This window comes from Scyliorhinus canicula, chromosome 10 (genome assembly GCF_902713615.1).
Source record: "Scyliorhinus canicula chromosome 10, sScyCan1.1, whole genome shotgun sequence".
Classification (NCBI taxonomy): Eukaryota; Metazoa; Chordata; class Chondrichthyes; order Carcharhiniformes; family Scyliorhinidae; genus Scyliorhinus; species Scyliorhinus canicula.
Window position 1 is genome coordinate 178864276 of NC_052155.1, and position 23071 is coordinate 178887346.

Below are 23071 nucleotides of genomic sequence, written 5' to 3' on the forward strand. Positions count from 1 at the left end.
GATCTCCCTCATGTCTCTCTAACTTTCATACTCCCCGCTGCGTAGCTTTCATCCTCCACTACCCACAAGACGTCTGCAGACGTCATTAATTTGCCCAACCACTTAAATGACCTGGACTATCGGTGCCCCCCTAACTTCAACAAGATCTTTACTTCACCACATCCTAGTCATTCCCCTCAGTGTAGTCCCACTCTGGCAAAACCACTGACTGCTTCAGGGTAACCCTGCAGTACAAAAATGCCCCCAATTCCTTTATACAACAACCAACCAACTCTCCTGCTCTCTACACTTTCCACCACCAAGTGCAAGGAGCTCATAGACTGCCTCTGCTGTTTGCTCCCATTCCCTTTGCACAAAAGCTAACTTCCTCCCGAGGTATAGACTTGACCTTGCTGTAAACCTGCAACTTTCTCTCCTACCTCCACTTATGCCATTACTGAGCTCGCCTTGAGGACCAGAACCACCTCCTTCTTCCTTGAACTAATTTTCCCTAAATTGATCTACACCCAATCCCTTTTCTGGACCCCCCCACCCCCCCCCCCACCCCCCGCTAGCCAATATATCATGAACAATTCCTTGTCCTTCCTTTGAGAATTACCATCATCGCCCTAACCCTCACCTAAGGTCTTCCGGTTCCTCTGTCCTTGCAAGCTACCGCCCCACTTCTACCTTGCCTTTCCCTTTCAAAGTGCTCGCCAAACTCTGCCCATCCTTCCTGCAAATCCAGAATTGACTCTCTCCAACGGGGATTCTTCTCCTGCCACATTTTACCATTGTGGGAGTGCAAGGAACTGACCAGTTTCCATGCAAGGCGCGGCGCTCTCGCACAAGCCAGCAGAAGCCAAAGGCAGATTTGGACCATTCTACAGCCGCTGCCCTCAACCCTTTGAAAGGCCCATTGGCTAGGTCACTCAATACTTGGCACAAATGGCGGGAGTGTGCCCATTCTGCCCGTCTGTACCTTGAAAGCAGCAGCGGGGTTCTACAGCTGGTGTTGGACCCCCGTTGGCATATTTGAGCAGCCTTGCTCTTCAAACAAGGCTCCTTGGCCATTCACGGGAAATTGACAAGAATTGCAACAGGTGGGCCTTGGGAGCTCCCCCACCGCCAAGTTTCAAAGGTCAACTGCTTGTTTCTCAGACTAGAAATGGACAGCCTGCAGTTTAAAATCACCCTCACTGGTTTGGAACAGGAAGTTTTCTGTCCATATGTGTTAGGTGAATACTTATTTTTGAGTTCTGATTGTCACAGCCGATTGGCCCACGGGGGAATTGGCAGGGAGGAGCTGCAACATCTGACCATGTCAAGGAAGTGATTTAACATCAGCAGAAAGTCATTTATCTCGGCTAAGGCTTGGGTGAGCTTGTCATTTCAAATGCCCATGTTAATTTGACTTCCTCCTCCTGTCAGCTTCACTGAGTTCCTCCGACCTGAATCTTTGATGCTGTCATCAGAATTCGTATGTACATATTTTTAGAAAACAGACTGAAGGATGGAATATTAAAAGGAATCAGAATTCTTCCCTGTGACCATACTTGTTTACAGGAGCACCAATTTAAACAGATGGTTGAATTGACAAATGGATTGCTGGATTCCAGGATAGACAACGGCATTGTAAATGTATTCACAAATATTTCCTGTCTGGTATTTCTTACAAAAACAGGGGCAATTTCTAATAAAGAAAACATGTTGGTGATTTTACCAGAGGTACTGAATACCAACCTTCATCACCACATTTACAATGTTGATATACATTTTGGGCAAATATATTTTTATTCTAATGTTTCCAAAAGCTTCACTTTCACTAAGACTTGGAATACAATCCAACCGATTGCCAATACTGTATTTCCTGGAAAGGGTTAACATGTCAACAGCCTAAACAAGAGAGGGCAATTCAATTGCCCTTGTCAAGCTCCAACAGTGACACATTTTTTAAAAATGTATTCTTTTGTGGAATGAGGGCAACATTTGTTGCCATTCCCTAATTTCCCTTCAGAAGGTGTTGGTGAGTTGGCTTCTTGAACCGCCGCAGTGCACGTGATAAGGTATATCCACACTGCTGTTAGGAAAGGAGTTCCAGGATTTTAACCCAGCCACAGTGAAGGAGCGCCGATATATTTCCAATTCTGGATTGTGAGTGACTTGGAAGGGAACTTGCAGCAGGTGGCGTTTCTGTCCATCAGCTGCCCTTGACCTTCCAGCTGGTAAGGGTCGGAGGTTTGGAAAGGGTAGTCGAAGGAAGCTTGGTGAGCTGCTGAAGTGCATTGTGGCACAGCGGTTAAAACTGTCGCCTCACAGCGCCAGGGACCTGTGTACAATTCCGCATGGAGTTCCCGTGGCTGCGTGGGTTTCCTCCGGGTGCTCCGCTTTCCTCTCACAGTCCAAAGATGTGCAGGTGAGGTGGACTGGCCATGCTAAGTTGCTCCTTTGTGTCCAACGATGTGCGGCTGGATTCTCCGCTATCGGGATTCTCTGTTGAGCCAGCAGCATAACCACGCCCGGGAATTTCCCGACAAAGTGGGCTGCCCACAATGGGAAAACCCATTGGTTGGCAGGCAGGATGGAGAATCTCGCTGCCGGCGGAGGGGCGGCACACCAGTAATCCCACCCGGGCAGTTTAGGTGGATTGGCCATGAACAATGCGTGGGGTTGTGGGGATGGGGGTGGGGGGGGAGAGGAGTGGGCCTAGGTAGAGTGTTGTTTCGGAGGGCAGGGGGAGACTTGATGGGCTGAATGGCCTCCTTCTGCACTGTAGCAATTCTATGAACTGCTCCCACTGTACACTCAGTGGAGGAGGGAGTGAATGTTAAAAGTGGTGGATAGCATACCAATGAAGTGGGCTGCTTTGTGTTGGATAGTGTCAAGTTTCTTAAGAGTTATCTGAGCTGCACTCATTCAAGCAAGTAGGGAGTATTAAATAATAATCTTCATTGTCACAAGTAGGCTTACATTAACACTGCAATTAAGTTACAGTGAAAAGCAACATATTTTTTAGACTAGCCCCTAGTCGCCACATTTTGGCACCTGTTTGGGTACACAGAGGGAAAATTCAGAATGTCCAAATTACCTAACAGCACATCTTTCGGAACTTATGGGAGGAAACCGGAGCACCCGGAGGAAACCCACGCAGACAGAGGGAAAACGTGCAGACTCCGCACAGACAGTGACCCAAGCCGGGAATCGAACCTGGGTCACTGGCGCTATGAAGCAACAGTGCTACATCACACACCTGACTTGAGTCTTGCGGATGGGTGGACAACCTTTGGGTAGGTGAGTTACCCCCAGCACCTCAACTGCTCTTGTGGCCACAGAATTTATAAGGCTGCTTCAATCTAAACTCTGGTCAATAGTAACCCTCAGGATATTGATACTGGGGGATTCTGCAAGGGTCACACCATTGAATATCAAGAGGCAATGGTTAGATTCCCTCTTGCTGGAGATGGTTATTACCTGGCACTTGCGTGATGCAAATGTAACTTGCCACTTGTCAGCCCTAGCCTGGATATTGTCCAGGTTTTGCTTCATTGACTACTTATCAATCATTCGTTATTAACCACCCTCATTGCTGGAGCAGGATATATCTTTGATACTAATTGAAGTCTAGATACACATTAATCCCTCGCTGTTGCACAACAAAAATGCTGAAGCAACACATCACAGGACTAAATTAAAAATACTACATAACTTGCTGATGATAAAACATAAAGGGCTCACTGGCACGATATTTATATGAATATTTATTTGCTGCTCTACCAAAGGTGCAAGTAACTTTGAGCTGTCTCCCCACTGGATCTTATTTCTCGCTATTTACTCTTTTTGTTCTACCTCCCAAAGTACTCCTGCAGCATTTACTCTGTTTTCCACCGCCCAGCTCTAAAACATATGTTGCTTTTTTCTGAGTTATTTATGTGATTATTAAAGATCGGAGGCAGGCTTCTCCGGAATCGGCGGGATGGCCGGACACCAGCGTCAAAAACAAACCACTCTGGCGCCGGGCCGACTGGAAGTAGCGGAATCCTCCGCACTTCCGGGGACTAGGTGGACGCCGGAGGGGTTGGCGCCGCACCAGCCGGCGCCGAAGGGAGTGCGCGAGTCTGCGCATGCGCCAAAGGGTCGGCGGATCCCGCAAATGCGCAGAACCGCCAGCATATTCTGGTGCATGCGCAGGAGGGCGTCTCCTCCGCGCCAAACAGGGTGAAGCCGGACAGGGGCTGGCGCGGCAGGAAGGAGTGCCCCCACCGCACAGGCCCGACTGCAGATTGGTGGGCCCCGATTGTGGGCCGGGCCACCGTGCCCCCCCCCCCCCCGGGGTCGGATCACCCCCCGCAGCGTGGTTGGTCAAGTCTCTGATGATCAGCGGCTGACCAAATGTTCAGTGGCCACATGACCCTGGTCAGGCTCAGTGACCGGGGCGCCAATGCCAATGCGATTGCTGTAGCTTCCTGTGACCCCGTCACAAAGGTCACTCTGCCTCACCAACTCAAGAATAAACCCATCCCGATCAACATGTCCTAAAAACGTTTCACTGAATGGCTTAAACTCGGGGAAAAGCTGACACTGCTCATAGCAACACCACTGCTGCTTGGGGTTTTTCTGCCGGGACCACACTATTGTACCGGTATTTATTCAAAACTGAATCATTACGTCTGTCTGCCTTTCTCTCACTCACACTTGACAGAATAAATGCTGAGAGGCTGTTTCCTCTGGATAGAGTGTAAAACGAGGGAGCAATTCGCTTTGGAAACTGATCACATTGAAATGTGATACGCCAAAGTGTGTGACCTAAAAGGTATGAGATGGTCCATCTGCAGGATTGCCAATCCCCCCAGATTACCCTAATGTCTGCAGAGATTAAAGGTGATTTCTAATGTGCTGCGGCAAGAAACATGAGAGAAAAGTTAAAAGGTGCAATGGAAAAATAAGAGACTGACGGACAAGAGTCAACCAATTGGATAAAATAAAAGTTGGTTTGCTATTCAACTGGTACAGGACGTCAGTGTAACGTGACAATGGACATGTGACCAATGGGAGATGAGCAAGGCAGGTCCAGCTGGAGACAGGAAGTCATCATTATGCAACCTCCCAAAATACATCCAACTAGAGTTCCCAATCCGACTGACACATGTTCAGTGCAACATTTTTAATTTGATAGATGAGCTATCACGAGAGATCTGAGAAAATGCAAGGCGATTCGTTAAAGAATCACAACATTCAGGTCAGATTTTAAAAGCTGATGGTCAAGAAATTACGTTTGTCTGCCTTTCTCTCACTCACACTTGACAGAGTAAATGCTGAGAGGCTGTTTCCTCTGGATAGAGTGCATAACAAGGGAGCAATTCGCTTTGGAAACTGATCGCATTGAAATGTGATACACTAAAGTGTGAGACCTAAAAGGTATGAGATGGTCCATCTGCAAGATTGCCAATTTGCACACCCTCCTCGTCAACTAAAATCCCAATTCTGTTGAGCCAGTGAATGATTTAATACCACCGCAAATGAATGCCGCCATAAACCGTGCATGCACGAACCCTGGAACCACTTCCTTTCCTATCCCTGCATAAGTAGTGCCCTTCAGTAGGAAGAGGTAGCATGGTGGGCAGCACGGTAGCATGGTGGTTAGCACAAATGCTTCACAACTCCAGGGTCCCAGGTTCGATTCCTGGCTTGGGTCACTGTCTGTGCGGAGTCAGCACGTTCTCCCCGTGTGTGCGTGGGTTTCCTCCGGGAGCTCCGGTTTCCTCCCACAGTCCAAAGATGTGCAGGTTAGGTGGATTGGCCATGCTAAATTGCCCTTAGTGTCCAAAATTGCCCTGAGTGTTGGGTGGGGTTACTGGGGATAGGGTGGTGGTGTGGGCTTGGGTAGGGTGCTCTTTTCAAGAGCCGGTGCAGACTCGATGGGCCGAATGGCCTCCTTCTGCACTGTAAATTCTATGAAATCTATTAAATCTGATGGCCACTGATTCTGTTGTTCCAGGATATATAGACTGTGGAGGAGTCTGGGTAAATCATTAAAATTCTGAGTCAATATGCGTGTGTCATGTATCTATCTAGGCCCAATCCCCCGTCCTATTCTTGAAACCCCACCCTAAGGGGCCAATCCACTTAACCTGCACATCTTTGGACTGTGGGAGGAAACCGGAGCACCCAGAGGAAACCCGTACAGACACGGGGAGAACGTGTAGACTCCACACAACAGTGAGCTGAGGTTGAAATCGAATCTAGGTCCCGACGCTGTGAGGCAGCAGTGCTAACCACCATGCCGCGGTCACTGAGGAATTCCTTCCTCCGCTGGTGGGAAAATCCAAGAGAAGGGCACATAGGGTGGTATGTTCCATGCCCCGTATGAGTTTTGTGGCGGCGAAGGCCATCTGCCATTGGGCGGTGGCGAGACCTTAAGGTCCCGCCGCTGTCAACGGGCTTTCCCGTCATTCGCATCCTCTGTCGCCAAGGAACCCACGGCGAGAGCTCTCCGTTAGCGGGAACGGACGATCCACTGGCAGAAGTGGCTGGAAAAATCCCGCCCATAACTATCAATTCAGAGCCAGGCTACTCCACAGCGAAGTTGGCAAACACTTTTGCATACAAAGGGTGGTCAAAGTTTAGAATACTCCTGCACAACAAGTAGCAGATGCTAACTCAATTTGTAATTTTAAGTATGAGGTCAGTATGTTATATATTTAGCTCAGTGCACTAGACTGGTTTGTAATGCAGAACAAGGCCAGCAAGGCGGGTTCAATTCCCGTACCGGCTCATTACCAAACAGGCACTGGAATGTGGCGACTCGGGGCTTTTCACAGTGACTTCATTGTAGTGTTAATGTAAGTCTACTTGTGACAATAAAAGATTATTATTATTATATGTTTTGCTGGACAAATGTATTAAGGGATATGAAGCCAAGGCAGTTAGGATACAGATCAATGACAATCTCACTGAATGGGGCTCAAGAAGCTGAATGGGCAAGTTCTGTTCCTCTATTCCTACCCAGCACAACGGGTTGCTAGTTTTTGTTCTGGTTAGTGCCAAGTTTGAGATAAAACCATAATAGCTATACCGTATGACACATCAAGAAGCAGAGTTCCTTCAGTATCGGCGTGCCTCCCACATAGTGCTGTGCAATGAGGACACCAAATCAATAGGTGCCAGTTTGCAAAGGCTGGGCATGATGTAATTAAACTTACCAAAAATGCCAGAAGTAATGAATTGGATCTTGCAGCATCGCTGGAACTGTTTCACACAATGAACACTGATGTGGAGATGCCAGCGTTGGACTGGGGTGAGCATAGTAAGAAGTCTTACAACAGCAGGTTAAAGTCTAACAGGTTTGTTTCAAACACTAGCGGTCGGTGTGCAGAGGTAGGGGTTACCCCAGGTTACACCTCTTTAACCTGGGGTTACCCCTAGCTCTGCATCTGTAAAGATTTAATTACCTGCAAATGGTCCCATTCTAAGTATTGTCTTGCATCTTTGACTTTGTCTATATATATATGTTTGATGCGCGATCAATAACTACTGAAACGAGGAAGTAGTCCGAATTGAAGGCTTTAATCAACAAAATGTTTCCCCAGCAGCTCGAGTACAGAAAGAAAGCCGGCTGCTGGGAAACATGGGTTCTTATACCCCGCCTCACTGGGCGGAGCTACCTTACGTTCTGACCAATGAAATGCAAACACTTGGGCCAATGAGCAGCGGGCCTTCTCCACCAATGATAGCTCACACTCCCAGGTACCGTAGTACCTCTAGTCATACTACCAGAATGTTTCTGGAACATACCTCTTCATTCACCTGAGGAAGGAGCAGTGCTCCGAAAGCTAGTGTTTGAAACAAATCTGTTGAACTTTAATCTGGTGTTGTAAGACTTCTTACAATGAACACTGGCCCAGATTTTCACCATCACAGAGAGCCTCTACCTACTGAAGGGCACTACTTATGCAAGGATGGGAAAGGAAGTGGTACCGGGGTTCGTGCATGCACGGTTTACGGTGGCATTCATTTGCGGTGGTATTAAATCATTCACTGGCTCAACAGAATTGGGATTTTAGTTGACCAGGAGGGTATGCAAATTAGACCTGGTGAGAGCTAATCTGATCTAGGTGGATTCTTTTGAACAGCCAGGGTTTTCCTTTGGATATGGTCCTGGTACACCTATGCAAGAGGTAAGGTACCATTTGGAATTGTTTAAAAGTAAATATGAAAGTGCTTATAATGTGTATAAACGCATTGGAGCTGACAAAGCTGTCAAAGAATCATAGAATTTACAGTGCAGAAGGAGACCATATGGCCCATCAGGTCTGCACCGACCCTTTGAAAGAGCATCCCATTTAAGCCCACACTTCCAATTTATCCCCGTAACCCAGTAACCCCACCTAATCTTTTTTGGACACTAAGGGCAATTTAGCACGGCCAATCCACCTAACCTGCACATCTTTGCACTGTGGGATGAAACCGGAGCATCCGGAGGGAAACCACGTAGACTCGAGGAGAACGTGCAGACTCCGGACAGACCGTGGCCCAAGCCGGGAATCGAACCTGGGACCCTGGAGCTGTGAAGCAACTGTGCTACCCGCCGTGCTGTCCAAAGAGGCTGGTTCAGCACAGTGGCCTAAACAGCTGGCTTGTAATGCAGAATAATGCCAGCAGCGCGGGTTCAATTACTGTACCAGCCTCCCCGAACAGGTGCCGGAATGTGGCAACTAGGGGCTTTTCACAGTAACTTCATTGAAGCCTACTTGTGACAATAAGCGATTATTATTATTATGAACTTTCAAGCTGTCTAATGAACTCTCCAAACACATTAGAACTGTGGAATTGACAAAGTTGTCAATGGATTTTACTCTTTAAATTAAAAACAAATGTCTGGAGTTTAAAATAATATCAGTGTTTGATATTTAAATCTGCCTGTTGACATAAGCCTTGGGTTGTCATTATAGGATTTGTGCTGCATTGACTGATTTTACAGACTAACATTTTCATAAGGGAACAGTTTGTTAAGAGAGCAGTTTGATTGACAGCTCCAAGTAGTTACAGTATAAAAATGTTTATTATTTTATAGGGTCTTCGCACTTAAACAGATCCCCCCCCCCCCCCCCCCCCCACTTCCCCCACCCAAAAAAAAAAGGAATTAGAGGGAGCATTGGGCCGGACCGGTAAACAAACCTGTTAATAATGTATTTGGGATCCTAGGCTTTATAAATAGAAACATGGAGCATCACAGCTAGGGAGTTGTATTAAACCTTTCGAAAACACAAGCTTGCTTTAGTGAAGGTGCATAAGCAATGTACCAGAATAGTACCAGAATAGTCCCAGAGATGGGGCATTACTGTTTAGATAGACTGGAGAAGCTAAGGTAAATGTTAATGTAGAGAAGGCTAAGACAAGGTTTGGTGGAGCTGTTTAAACTCATGGTGGGTTCATTCGAGTCAATGAAGAGAAACTGATTGCAATGGCTGAAAGATCGAGATTTTTGTTGCCTGGCAAAACTACCAAAGGCAACATGAGGAAAATGTTTATTTACAAAATGAGTAGATGGAATGCACTGCTTGATAAGGCAGTAGATACAGATTTGAAAGTCATCTTCAAAGGTGAATTAAACACAAAAAAAGGAGAAAAAAGTTTTTAAAATAAATTTAGAGTACCCAATTCATTTTTACCAATTAAGGGCAAATCCACCTTGACTGCACATGTTTGGGTTGTGGGGGAGAAACCCACGCAGACACGGGGAGAATGCGCAAACTCCACACGGACAGTGACCCAGAGCCAGATCGAACCTGGGACCTCGGTGACGTGAGGCAGCAGGGCTAACCCACTGCGCCACCGTGCTGTCCTATTTTTAAAAAAGGGGAGAAAAAAGTTGTAATAATATGGGGGCAGAGTAAAAGAAAGAATTCTATTGATACAGCTCTTTTCATGACTACAAGGTGTGGCAAAGTGCTTTTCAGTCAATCACAATTGCAATGTGGAAGACACAACAAAGCATTTGTGCACAGCAAGCTCCCAATGTTCTAATGAGCAGATCATTTATATTCCTCGTGTTGATTGAGGTGTAATTATTGGCTAGGGCACCAGGGATGACCTCTGACCTGAAAGGCAGCACCACTGACCGTCCAGCACTCCCTCAGCACTGCGCTGGAGTGGCTGTTGTGCGGAAGTGGCGCTAAAACTCTCAGCATTTTGACTCAGAGGTGAGAATGTTCCTCTCTTGAGCCACAGCTTGGAAATCCTTACTCCCTCCACCCCCCCCCCCCCCCCCCCCCCCCAAACTATTCACCAAAGGGTTAAAGAAAACATGATGTGGAGATGCCGCTGTTGGACTGGGGTGAGCACGGTAAGAAGTCTTATGACACCAGGTTAAAGTCCAACAGTTTTGTTTTGAATCACTAGCTTTCAGAGGGCAGTTCCTTCCTTAAGAGTATACATAGAACATACAGTGAAGAAGGAGGCCATTTGGCCCATCGAGTCTGCACCAACCCACTTAAGCCCTCACTTCCACCCTATCCCCATAACCCAATAACCCCTCCTAAACATTTTAGATATTAAGGACAATTTAGCATGGCCAAACCACCTAACCTGCACGTCTTTGGATTGTGGGAGGAAACCGGAGCACCCGGAGGAAACCCACGCAGACATGGGGAGAACGTGCAGACTCCGCACAAACAGTGACCGAGCGGGGAATTGAACCTGGGGCCCTGACGCTGTGAAGCCACAATGCTATCCACTGTGCTACCGTGCTGCCCCAAGGTGAGGAAGGAACTGCGCTCCAAAAGCTAGTGATAGCTAGGGCAGCATGTTGGCACAGTTGCTTCACAACTCCAGGGTCCCAGTTTCGATTCCCGGCTCGGGTCACTCTCTGTGCGGAGTCTGCACATTCGCCCCGTGTCTGTGTGGGTTTCCTCCGGGTGCTCCGGTTTCCTCCCACAGTATAAAGATGTGCAGGTTAGGTAGATTGCCCATGGTAAATTGCCCTTAGTCTCCAAAAAGGTTAGGTCGGGTTACTGGGTTATGGGGATGGAGTGGGCTTAAGTGGGATGTTCTTTCCAAGGGCTAGTGCAGACTCGATGGGCCAAATGGCCTCCTCGTTCTGCACTATAAATTCTATGATTCGAAACAAACCTGTTAGACTTTACCCTGGTGTGGTGAGACTTAAAAAAAAAGTGTATGGGATGAAGATCTGCCAACAGCAACACTGCGGGAGCTGACTGACTGCTGTCTTGTCTCATTTGCAACACTGGCTGAACTTCAAAATGACTTCAACTTGGTCGGAAGTTTCTTTGGGACGTCCTGCCATGGTCAAGGGCGCTAGAAAATGCGAGTCCTTCCTTTCTTGAATCCGTTCCTTCCAACTGAAATGGTTAAATGCGAACAATACTTTCCATTAACTTCCAAGTATATAAAAAAAGAAATCGCCACTTTTCTTAAAATACCCCTATCCCAAAACCTCCCTTCCGCGACTGGATACATTTAAAAAGAAATATTTATTTGGATAATGAACTTCATACATTTTCCTGATCGTTAAAATCCGAGTTACAAATTGCCAGCGTTTTACTGCGCCTGGTAAAATATTTTACTGTAGCTTGCTGCTGCTGCTGCTGCGACAATGTCACAACGTTCCATCGACACTCAAAGTGCAACACAACGTTCCATCGACACTCAAAGTGCAACACAACGGGGACACATTACCGCTCAGTAAAGGGAAAATGAAGGTGGGTTGTTGCAAATCCGGATTGCTGGAGATACCCTGAGCTCGCAGGGGGCTGAGATTACCTTTGACACCCATCCTATTTTCATGCAAATGTTGCATTTCCTCCCCCCACCCCCTTCCCCTCCTGATGTGTCAAGGCAGGAGAGACAATCAACTCACAGACACACACCTCTGTGGCTTCATTCGCTTAACGCTCCACTTTGCAACCACCCCTCCCAACAAGGCTGTGAAACGCAGCTTTCCTTTTTTTTTTAAATACCTCGACAATGGCACCATCAGGCAGCCGAAGGAAATGCCTGTAGAGCTCGGGCAAGCCGCTGGGGTGGATGGTGTGGATGGACACGCGAGTGCTGGTGACATCTCCGCAGCCCGCCTCTGAGCCAGGGGTTTGGCGTCGCTCCCGGGGTGGCCAGCAGCTCCGGGATGGGTACACGGTCAGCTCATCATTCCAGATGTAGTCGTACACTGCCACCTAGTGAGATAAGGGAAGACCCCCCCCCCCAAAAAAAAACAGCAACACCCACCCCCCATGAATTCGATTAGTCATTGTTCAAAGATGTCTCAACAGAACACAACAATCATACCCGCATCAAATTATTATTCTATATAATAAAACATTTCAAAGCAATCAAGACTGCTCAAGGCAACTGGCGTGCATTCCCTGGATTTTCCTAAAACAGGGAAGATGGGGGGGGGGGGGGGAAGCTGCAGCTATACAAATTGAGGTGCAAGCATGCCAGCAGCCAGGTGGCACAGTGGCAAAGGGTGGCACGGTGGTGGCACAGTGGTTAGCACTGCTGCATCACAGCTCCAGGGTCCCGGGTGACTGTGCGGAGTCTGCACGTTCCTCCCGTGTCTGCGTGGGTTTCCTCCGGGTGCTCTGGTTTCCTCCCACAGTCCAAAGATGTGCAGGTTAGGTGGATTGGCCGTGCTAAATTGCCCCCTAGTGTCCAAAAGATTAGGTGGTGCTTACTGGGTTACGGGGATAGCGTGAAGGCAGGGGCTTAAGTAGGGTGCTCTTTACAACGGCCAGTGCAGACTTGATGGGCCGAATGGCCTCCTTCAGCATTGTAATTTCTGTGATTCTATGGAGTTCATCGCTCCGCAGCTCCTGGGGCGCCTTTAAACGGATGCAAATGAGCCAGTGTTAAACGGTGCAGCCACGCACAGTTGATCAGCCAGGTGGTCAAAGGCTGTTCGCACATGATTGCGTCAACCACATTGACTGTCTCCCCAACAACTCAGCTGAGGAGACACCACAATGTTTTCTTGCTGAACGGTAACACACCACTGAAAATCATCCTGCAGGAACACAAAAAAAGTATTAAAACCGACGACGGCGGGCAAGTAAGGACAGGCTGGCATATTGCAAGTTTTGCAGAGTTTGTTGGGTGCAGTGGCTGCTGCTCAGATCCCTCATGGGGTTTATTTTAATGTAACTGCAATTCTTTAAGTATTTCCAGCCATTAGCACTGACTGCTCGTCACGACTCTCATCTCAAAAAATGATCCCTGGGCAGGCTTCTTTAATTTTTAAATGTAGGACAGGTTCTTGAAGGCGCTCTGTGTTCACAAATGCCCCACAAATCCAGCCCCATCCTCCTCTCAGCTGTGACTAGCAGGAGTGCGGAGTGAATAAAAGGTAAAAAAAAATCAATTGCATTGATTTCACCTACTACAAAAACACATAAATAAGTAACATGCAGAAAATGGACTCTCCTTCGACTTGGATCCTTCAAGTCTTTTTGCATTCATGCTGGTAAATTACAGATTGTAAACATATGGCAGCTTGGAGCCTGAACGTCGCAGTGGAATTTTTCGAATGTTTTTCAAACTTGCCCGCATCACAGTTACCAGGATTGTTGGACTGTGCAGTTTAAAGGTCACGGCAATGTCAATCTGGAACAGTGTTTTTCAAACTTTTTTTCTGGGGACCCATTTTTACCAACCGGCCAACCTTCGGGACCCAACCCGGCCGACCTTCGCGGCCCACGCCGGCCAACCTTCGCAACCCACGCCGGCCGACCTTCACAACCCACGCCGGACGACCTTCGCAACCCACGCCGGCCGACCATCACGACCCACGCCGGCCGACCTTCGTGACCCACGCCGGCCGACCTTCGCGACCCACGCCTGCCGACCTTTGCGACCCACGCCGGCCGACCTTCACGACCCACGCCAGCTGACTTTCGCGATCCACGCCGGCCGACCTTTGCGGCCCATGCCGGCCAACCTTTGCTACCCATGCCGGCTAACCTTTGCGACCCACGTCGGCTAACCTTTGTGGTCCACGTCGGCCGACATTCGCGGTCCACGTCGGCCGACCTTCGCGGCCCACAATGGTCGACCTGCGCGACCCACCATTTTCTCTTACCTTGTTTGTTGCTGTCAAAAATGTAGAAAATGGTTTTGGGCCCCAGTGGTCCCTTTCGTCCCTTTGGCCCCACCGAACTTGGAAAAAAAAGGCTGCGACCATATAAAAAAAATGCGGCCGCACTGCGCATGCGTGCCCTATCATCGGTGCACATACGCAGTTTTACAAGTGTGCACCGATGATTGGGCACGCATGCGCAGTGCGGCCAAATATTTTTTATCTATTCCTGGCCATTTTGAAGGCCGCTCGCAGCCGGCATTATTAAAAGCCAGCTGCTGAGCTGTTGCATGTGGATTTGTGCAATCGGGAGCGCCGTGACGGACGTCTCGGCGACCCTCCCAACACCCGCCTGTGACCCATCCGCGGGTCGCGCCCCCGAGTTTGACAATGCCTGATCTAGGATAAAGCTGGCATTGCAATAGCTGCATGCAGAACTTAACCAAGCTGAATTTTACTCCAGATCTACGAACTCACATAATTTGCCTTTAAAGCGTGCCGAAGTGAAATTTAGTCAATGACTCATTACCGTGATAACACAGGTTGGGTGAAATCTCAGAATTCATTTTTACCATATACATTATTTTGTTTGCTCAGTGTGTTGCTATGGCCTGAAAGGGTGGCGGAAGCAGATTCAACAGTAACTTTCAAAAGGGAATTGCCTCTCTATTTAAAAAATAATAAATTTGCACGGTTATGGGGAAAGGCTAAGGGAGTGGACCCAATTGGTCGGGCGGTACAGATTTGATGCACTAATGCCCTCCCTCTGTGCTATATTATTCTCTAACAAAAGCACAAAATAGTTTGAAAACTGTGCAGGGTAGGGATCTGCTATATACATGTGTGTGTGTACACCCAGTGCAGTAGCTTTAATGTGTTAGCACAGCAAGTTAGGACAGGCAAAAGATTAATACTAAGCCAAACAGCTTAACTTCTTCAGCCCCTCCTTGGATCACTTGACTGCAGAGTGTTAAAAACTCAAAGTGAAAGCTTCCAACACTTTTGATCACTAAAAACAAATTTTTCAGAACTTCTCCTTTCTACATTTCTCATTTTATTTCACACGCGTATTTCAGGTGACCTTATCCAGTCAAAAGATGTGCAGGTTAGGTGGATTGGCCATGCTAAATTGCCCTTAGTGTCCAAAAAGGTTGGGTGGGGTTGATGGGTTATGGGGATAGTGTGGCCGGGGGGGGGGAGGGCTTAGGTAGGGTGCTCTTTCCAAGGTCTGGTGCAGACTCGATGGGCCGAATGGCCTCCTTCTGCACTGTAAATTCTATAAGAAGCAAGCAGGTGGCAGCCACCACAGATGCGCAATTACACTCTTCGTTGGAAATGTTCAGTTGCGTTGTGCCTAGACTTTTCTGGGTCTGGAATGACACCCCGTCATTCACAAACAGTTCTGCCTCGCAATCTAGCGAGATGACACCCAGGCCACCTTTGCCCCTGCCACCCTGGTTACAGGCCGCACTTGCTTAAGGTATTACCATGTACTGATCTCACCTCCAGGCTATCCTCCAACGCAGGGTTTTCAAAGTGTGAGTCATGACTTGTGGGTTGGTCAGTGGCGGGCGGCAAGCGCCGGGAGGGTGGCAGAGTAGTTGGTCGCGGTAGTTTTGATCCCGGGAGAAGTGCCCAACGGCCACAACTGGCATTTTTATTGATTATTGCGGCCGCCGCTCCTGTTTAAATACGAATGAAATAAGGCCGTGTGCAGTCTCGCAATCAGAAACGACAGTAGTGAGAAGATCACAGAGCCCTGCACGTACCTGCTTTTGGCGTCAAATCATGGGGGAGAGCTTCTCCAATTTTCTAGCTTCTGGCAAGCAAGGTAAGAAGACAGTGAAGATCAATCATTTTCTTACAAGTAAGAGACCACCAGAGACACAAATATGCAGTGTACCTCCTGGTCAGTATCTCACAACTGAATCTGCTGGAGAGAGCTGCGCAGGAGAGTCCAGGGCAGGCCAGAACAGCAATTGTGTTAGCTCTGTTCAAAGCTCCAGGGTCTCTGGTTAACAGCATACAAAGAAGAAACTTAACTTGAGAACAAAGTAGGATAAAGATGATTTCCTGAGATATCGTTTTCTCGATTGTGCCAGTGCAAATCAAATGCAAAGTCCATGTGTGTTATATGCAGGGAAGTACTGGCAAATGAGAGAAGTTTCAGATTTTGAAAGAGAAGTGGTGGAGGTAAAATTCCTTTTGAGGTTGAGACCCCAGAGTCAGTTATTAACTTACAGCTGACTCCAAATTAAAAGACTATGTTGCTGTATCTGACCTCTGATACCACGTTAAAAACACCCCACAAGTCCAGGCGGCTGTCAGCATTCTGGATTAGCATCTCCCAGGAGTATGCAGTGCTGAGTAAAACAAGAATTTCGTTGCTGTTGCCCTTCACAATGACCTACATGCGCAAGGTTGGATTTTCCGCTCTCACAAAGGTGAAGATGGCACAAAGGAACTGGCTGAACTCTGCACCTGATATGAACAATGTCCTCTCCTCCTGAGAACCTGATTGAAGTGAGATCGTGCGAACCAAGCAGGCTCCCCTTTTGCATTAAAGGTAAGCAAACGTGGCGTGGGTCACAAAGGGCGGCCGCTGTGGGTCCCAAAAGTCGGCCGGTTTGCAAAAGTGGGCACCAGGAAAAAAAAGTTTGAAAAACACTGCACTGACGCATGCACGGTGTCAGAGCCTGAGTTTGTAATTGTGAGTCTGAGGGCGTGTGGCGTTGATTCTTCTTCGTCATCATGTTCCTGCTCTTCTACCCTCTTCTCTTCCACCACTGGCTGACCAGGTTGCAGTTCCTGGGAAATCTGAAAGGAGAAAGGCACAAGGGCATGGTTGTTTTAGCGGTCAGGCGAGTGAAAGCAAGAGGTGACAGTTCACGCCATCTGCAGCTTCTAAATCAGACGAGATTATGGGATGAGGGGGAAGTGGAATGTGAGGAGGAGGATGAGGTATGAGGACATTGTCACGTTCAATGGTTCCAGTGCTGCCACCGGCTCTGGTTTCAGTCATGGCCACTGCAGTGATGGTAAACACTGTACCCTCCATTGGGATGAGAACATGTAGCATTGCTCCCTGATCTCTGCCAGTTAGCTCCTGCCACTTCCTGTTATAGTTCCATGAGGGAAAGGAAAAGTGTCACTGAGTGTGCTTGGGTGATGTTGGAGCCATGGTCGAATGGCTGGCCAAATGTGCACGTTCGGAGTTGTGAGTGTGACAGTGCTAAGTGTGTATGAAATATCAATGTTACAAGATGCAAATTTTCGACATTGTTGGTAGGCGAGTGATGGGAGGTGTTGAGGTGTGGGGAATTGAGCAGTCTCTGAGGCTAGGTGCAGCTGGTGGGATACGGCATTTGAAAATGCTTTCACTGACTTTGACCACGCGTGTGGGATCATTGAACTTTGATCATTGATCATTCAACATCTAGCAAGCGACAAGCTGCATCTTAAGCTACAGACATGGGATTGACCGTGGATGCGTTTGTTAGAAGAGAAAATGAAGCTGAAGCCCGAGATCAGCCATGATGGTATCGAATGGTGCAGCAGGATCGACAGGCCGTCTGGTCTACTTCTGCTCCTATTTCCTGTTTTTCCTCGCCCGCTGCTGGCAGAGAACGGGTGAGATCCACCGGCTGTTCGCACCAGCGGATCTTCCAGTCCTGCCGACGGTGCATTCCCACTGCGCGCTTCCCGGTGGGACACCTCACGCCCGACTGCGCATTCCCGCTGCACGCTTCCCGGTGAGACACCTCACGCCCGACTCAGTGACGTGACAAGATTAATCTCCCGAGAGGCCTCTCCTGAGATTTGCGATGCCCGGAACATCTTGCGAGATCTAATGGGGTCTTGCAGGATGTCGCAATCTGGGCGTGATCCAGATTTACATATTCAAAAGAACTAATAGGCTCACTTAAATATGTTGACGCCCGATTCTCCCGCGGTCCAGTAATGAATGCCCATGCCTGGGAGACCTGGACATAGTGCCGCTTAGCACTGGTCCCACAAACGTAGACCAGGTATAATGGCACCTGAGCGGGTCTCCCAGGCCATTGGCACCCTGGCTCTCCCTCTGGCACTCGGGCACCATGGCAGTGCCAGGCTGGCACTGGATGGGACACAGCTCCGGGGACATGTCCAGGGCCAGAGGGTGGGTGAGTGCCACAGGGTGGGGGAGATGCCTGGAGAGATGGACCAAAGAAGCGGAGGTTGTCCCGCATTGCGGAAAAAGGTGAGGCATCATACCGGTTGTGCACAAAGGTGCTCATTGTGTTTGACAATTCCCACCCTTGCAATGGTGCAGCCCCCTCACCCCCAATCTACTCCCCCACCCCCTCCCACTCTCCCCTGGTGCCCTCAGTGATCCTCGATGTGTTTAGCCCTCCGAGCTTGACCACTGCGTCTAGATGTGTCCCCAAGATGCACTTCTAAGGTGGAGGCAGCCAGCTGCTTACCACATCTCATGGCCTTCAAGCCCCTGGCTGCCCCTGCATCATCTGGCTCTGCCAGCCCTGGCAGTCCCCCATCATGTCGATGCCCTCAGCGTTGCTCCTCAGTGACCGAGACATGCTCTGCAGCACCTCAGCCATACCCACCTGCGACTGGGACAAGCTCCGCAGCCCCTCGGCCATTCCCGTCTGAGAGCGGGACATGTCCCGCACAACCTCGTCAAGGTCAGCCTAGTAATGAGTCACATCCCCCAGCGAGGCAGACATTCTGTCGAGACCCTCAGCTGTAGCCATCACCAACTTTGCAACGGCTTGGACACCTTCACTAATAGTGCCGACATCTTGCACAAAGCTCTCCACCGCGGTCGCCACCCTAGCAGTGTTGGCCTCGGCACCAAGCATTACCGGTATCATCTCCTCCGCCTGTAGCCTCTGGGACTGCTCCCAGCAGCTATGGATCTGCTGGCATCTCCCTCTGAATGCCCCGGCTGCACCCTATCATCTCCATCAGCTCCAGGGTGACCATACGTTCAGCATCAGGCTGGGACCCAGAGGGGTGCAGCAGACGTTCGCCTGGGGGGTTTCCTGCCTCACCTTTTAAAAAAAATATTTTTAATTGAAGTTTTGCCAAATATTTCATAATAAGTAGTAATAATCCTAACACAGCAAAATAGAGTGAACATTAACATAGTGCAGAAAGAGAATATACAATAGCAATTAACTAGACGTTATGTCACACGCCTCAGTCATCCCACACCCTCCCATCGGGGCACTCAACACCCCCCCCCGCAATGGGTCGCTGCTGCTGCTGACGTTTCAATTTTCCCCGCGCAGTCAGCGGACGGTATTGTGCCCCCGCTCAACAGCAGCAGCTCTGTACACGTGGCAAAGTTATTTACACACATATGTAGGCATCCGTCCATGGTGTTGTCCCTTGCTTCTCCCGGACGGAGTTCGCTGACATTGTCATCTCATGCGCACTTCCGCTTCTGCGGCACTCCCGTCTTCCCCGTTTTCTCAGTTCCAGTGGATGCTGAGTTTGTTAACGTTTCTCTGCCTCCCCCCTCCCCCTCCCCCTCCCCCTCCCTGGCTCTCCTCTATTGTTCCCTGTCTCTTCCCTCTACCCCCCCCCTCCCCGCTTCTGCCCCACTCCCCCCACCCTGTGGTTCGCCTTTCCTTCCTCTTAGGTTCAGCTGTTCCCTCCCCCCTCTCTCCCGGTCTACCTCTCCCTCTCATGCTTTGGCTACTTTCCCCTCATTCTTGGCTACCTGGCTACTCTTCTGCTTGTTTGTTGGCCACAACAGGTCCCGGAACAATTGGGTGAACGGCTCCCATGTTCTGTGGAAGCTGTCGTCTGACCCTCGGATGGCGAATTTGATTTTCTCCATTTGGAGAGATTCCGAGAGGTCGGACAGCCAGTCTGCAGCTCTGGGCGGTGCTGCTGACCGCCAGCCGAACAGGATTCTACGGCGGGCGATCAGGGAGGCAAAGGCAAGGGCGTCCGCCCTCCTCCCCAGGAATAGATCTGGCTGGTCTGAAACCCCGAAGACCGCCACATTCGAGCCTCACCTGATGTACATCAGCAGCAGTGTGATGTTCACTAGATTGTGCCCCAGAAGCCTGTCCACTAACATTTCCCACCGAGGTGTGTGATTCTGTACTGGTGGAGGGTGGGGGGGTGGGGGGTGAATGACAGCTGTGATGGGGTTAGTACGGTGGCATCCTCAGAGCTCTCCTCTGAGGTGGTCTCCTGGGAGGCTGGAGAGGGTGCCGCCTGGGAGAATGGGCATGGGGTCAGTGGGAGGGATGGGTCCGTCAGTAAGACAATAACAACTCACATTTGACAGCTCTTCTTCCGGGTGGGGCCCGATGGTTCTTCATCATTGCGGCATCTGCCAGCCGCCACGTTGGCGACTGCCCTGTCCTCGACCACAATGGTCACCTCCAGGACCAGGACCCCGAAGGTGGTGAAGAACATGATATTTAGCTCACCACCGCCAGTTTGGAGCCTCTCCAGCCAATTGTGGGAGAGCTTTTCCTGAGAAGACACGGAGAGGGCATCGTTAGCCACACGGGTGGTTCACAGTGGTGGGAGGGCGGGTATGAAGGCACTGGCTGCCATATGGCTAACCCTCTGGCACCCCAGGGGAACAAGACATCCCTCCTGGCCTCCACCGTGTCTCCACTGTGTCTAACAGCCTCCCCAGGTCTGCATCCCCGAATCTTGGCCATGGTCTCCTCGGCGTCATTGTTGCGAGCTGCCTGGGGTTGGCTGAGCAAGTTACCTTGCAAGTCAACCTTGTTAGCTGGCGAGCGTGGTGCCAGCGAATCAGCTGCCGAGCCTTCATTTGTGGCGAGAAGCCGTGAGGCCTCGTTAAGTGGACCAATTTACATTGAATAGCGTTGCCGGCCTCGCTGGGCCGAGCACCGGGAAGCTCGCGGCAATTCCTGCTCGCTACAACACTTAGAAATCTTTCCAGAGAACCATGTCCTTAGAAATTTCCTTGTTAAATCACACCCAGTATGACCATTAAAAAAAACTAAACCATAAACTTACATTAATAAAAAAATAGAAGAGTATGAAAGGGAGGAAGAAAGTTTTATGGTTTCTGCAAAGATTTAACTTTTTATTTAATTTTTTTAAATGTTTCAATTTGGTTGCATATTACAACATAAAGTTCCTTCCGAATATCGGTTTTATTGCTGTAACGTTAGAGGCGTTTGAGAATTGCTGAGTGTGAATTGAACTCTTAGAAGAATGATCTGCCGAAGGTGACTGGAATTCCTTTGAGATGCTGGTCTAAGGGTTAACGGCAACCGTGTTTAAATCCCCCTGCTGATGCAATCAGTGAAAAGATTATCTAATAGACGAAGAAAGCAATGTAAAACTGGACACAAAGCTTAGGAAGAAGAACTTAAATATCCACTAAGATTCCTCTGTTAGATTACTACAAATACAAGCAAACCAATGAGCTACAAGCCTATTCAATCAGTGCACCCGAACAATTGTTAATTATGACATACATCCTGTACTTGTTTGCAAATATGCATGTGAAGGATTATAATGACAATCTCTGAACAAACTGAATCTGGAAAAACAGTTAGTTTCTGATATTTTGTTTTTTATTTTAATCCCCAATCTTTATATGACTTTCTGTTAAATTATACTTCAAGTAGTTGTTTTTATTCGTTCATGGGATGTGGGCATTGTTGGCTCGGCCAGCATTTGTCTATCCCTAATTAATAAAAATCCTTATTAGTGTCACAAGTAGGCTTACATTAAATGCAGTTTCTATGAAAATCCTCTAGTCGCCATACTCTGGCGCCTGTTCGGGTACAGAGGGAGAATTCAGAATGCCCGATTCACCGAACAGCACATCTTTCGGGACTTGTAGGAAATTAGAGCACCCGGAGGAAACCCACGCAGACGCAGGGAGAACGTGCAGACTCCGCACAGACAGTGACCTAAGCCGGGAATCAAACCTAGGACCCTGGCGCTGTGAAGCAACAGTGCTCCCATGTCGCCCAATTACCCTTCAGAAGGTAGTGATGAGCTGTCTTCTTGAACCGCTGCAGTCCATGTGGTGTAGGTACACCCACAGTGCTGTTATGGAGAGTTGCAGGATTTTGACCCAGCAACAGAGAAGGAATGGAGTGTTGAGCATGACTTTACAAAGACTATAGATTTCCCCTTTGTGAGGGGTATTATTGACTACACGCACATCACTTTGCAGACACCACGTCAACTCTGCCCTGCACCAGAACCAAGAGATTCCACTCTTTCAATCTCCAGCTGGTGTGTGACTAGAGGCACCAAATCAAACAAGTCAATGTCCACTTTCCTGGCAACAGTAACACGCCTTCACTCTGTGGGTGGTTCACTGTGTCAGCTGATGTGTGTGTGTATGAAACTGAGTTTAGCGAATCTTCATTATATTGGCCTCCTTAGTCCGTTCAAATGGCGGAAGACCATCAGATTTAGACACTGCATACCTCAGTGATGATTCTTCACTCTGATTGGTTGAAAGAGCCTCAATGATACAGAGGTTTCTAACCTCTCGTCTATCCACCATTTTAATCCCTCTGCCATTGAAAACTATGCCATCAGGGGCCCCAGTTCCAGAATTCCCTTCCTAAACCTCTCTGCCTCTCTTTACTCCTTTCAGACACTTCTTAAACCTGTCTCTTTGGCCAAGCTTTTGGTTATCTGACCTAATGGACCTGATCTTCTGGCATTAGGAGAGTGATGTACTGAATTTGTGTTGCTGGTTTGCATCGAGACTCTGAAGAAGCTCCAACATGCACACATGCACTGTAATAGCCCAGATTTTCACTGCCCAGGAGCTTCTGTGAATGTCTCTTATATTGTTCTCTCTGCCAGAGACGTGGGCTAGACGTGTGCTACTTACGCAGGTACTGATCCTATAAACGTTACACTCTCCGGCCTAACTCGGTCTCAGGACATCGTTGCAGTGTTCTTAATGTCCTTGGCCCAACTTTCTTACAGCTGCTTCACCAATAATCTTCCTCCCGAAATAAATTCAGAAGT

At 48.8% G+C, this 23071-nt stretch overlaps 1 protein-coding gene across 8 annotated transcripts in view; it reads right to left on the reverse strand.

Annotated features, from left to right (window-relative positions):
* ofcc1 (orofacial cleft 1 candidate 1) overlaps nt 1-23071 on the reverse strand; it is a 220670-nt gene that overhangs the window by 39510 nt on the left and 158089 nt on the right. For 6 of the 8 annotated variants that reach the window (XM_038810230.1, XM_038810225.1, XM_038810231.1 and 3 more), the window contains one exon: nt 11955-12167. The exons of 1 other annotated variant lie outside the window; for it this stretch is intronic. In XM_038810230.1, coding sequence (XP_038666158.1) covers nt 11955-12167 — 213 coding nt within the window. Of the gene's footprint in view, nt 1-11110; nt 11337-11954; nt 12168-23071 lie in introns of those variants that run through there. One more of the 8 variants, XM_038810226.1, reaches the window with a different exon arrangement.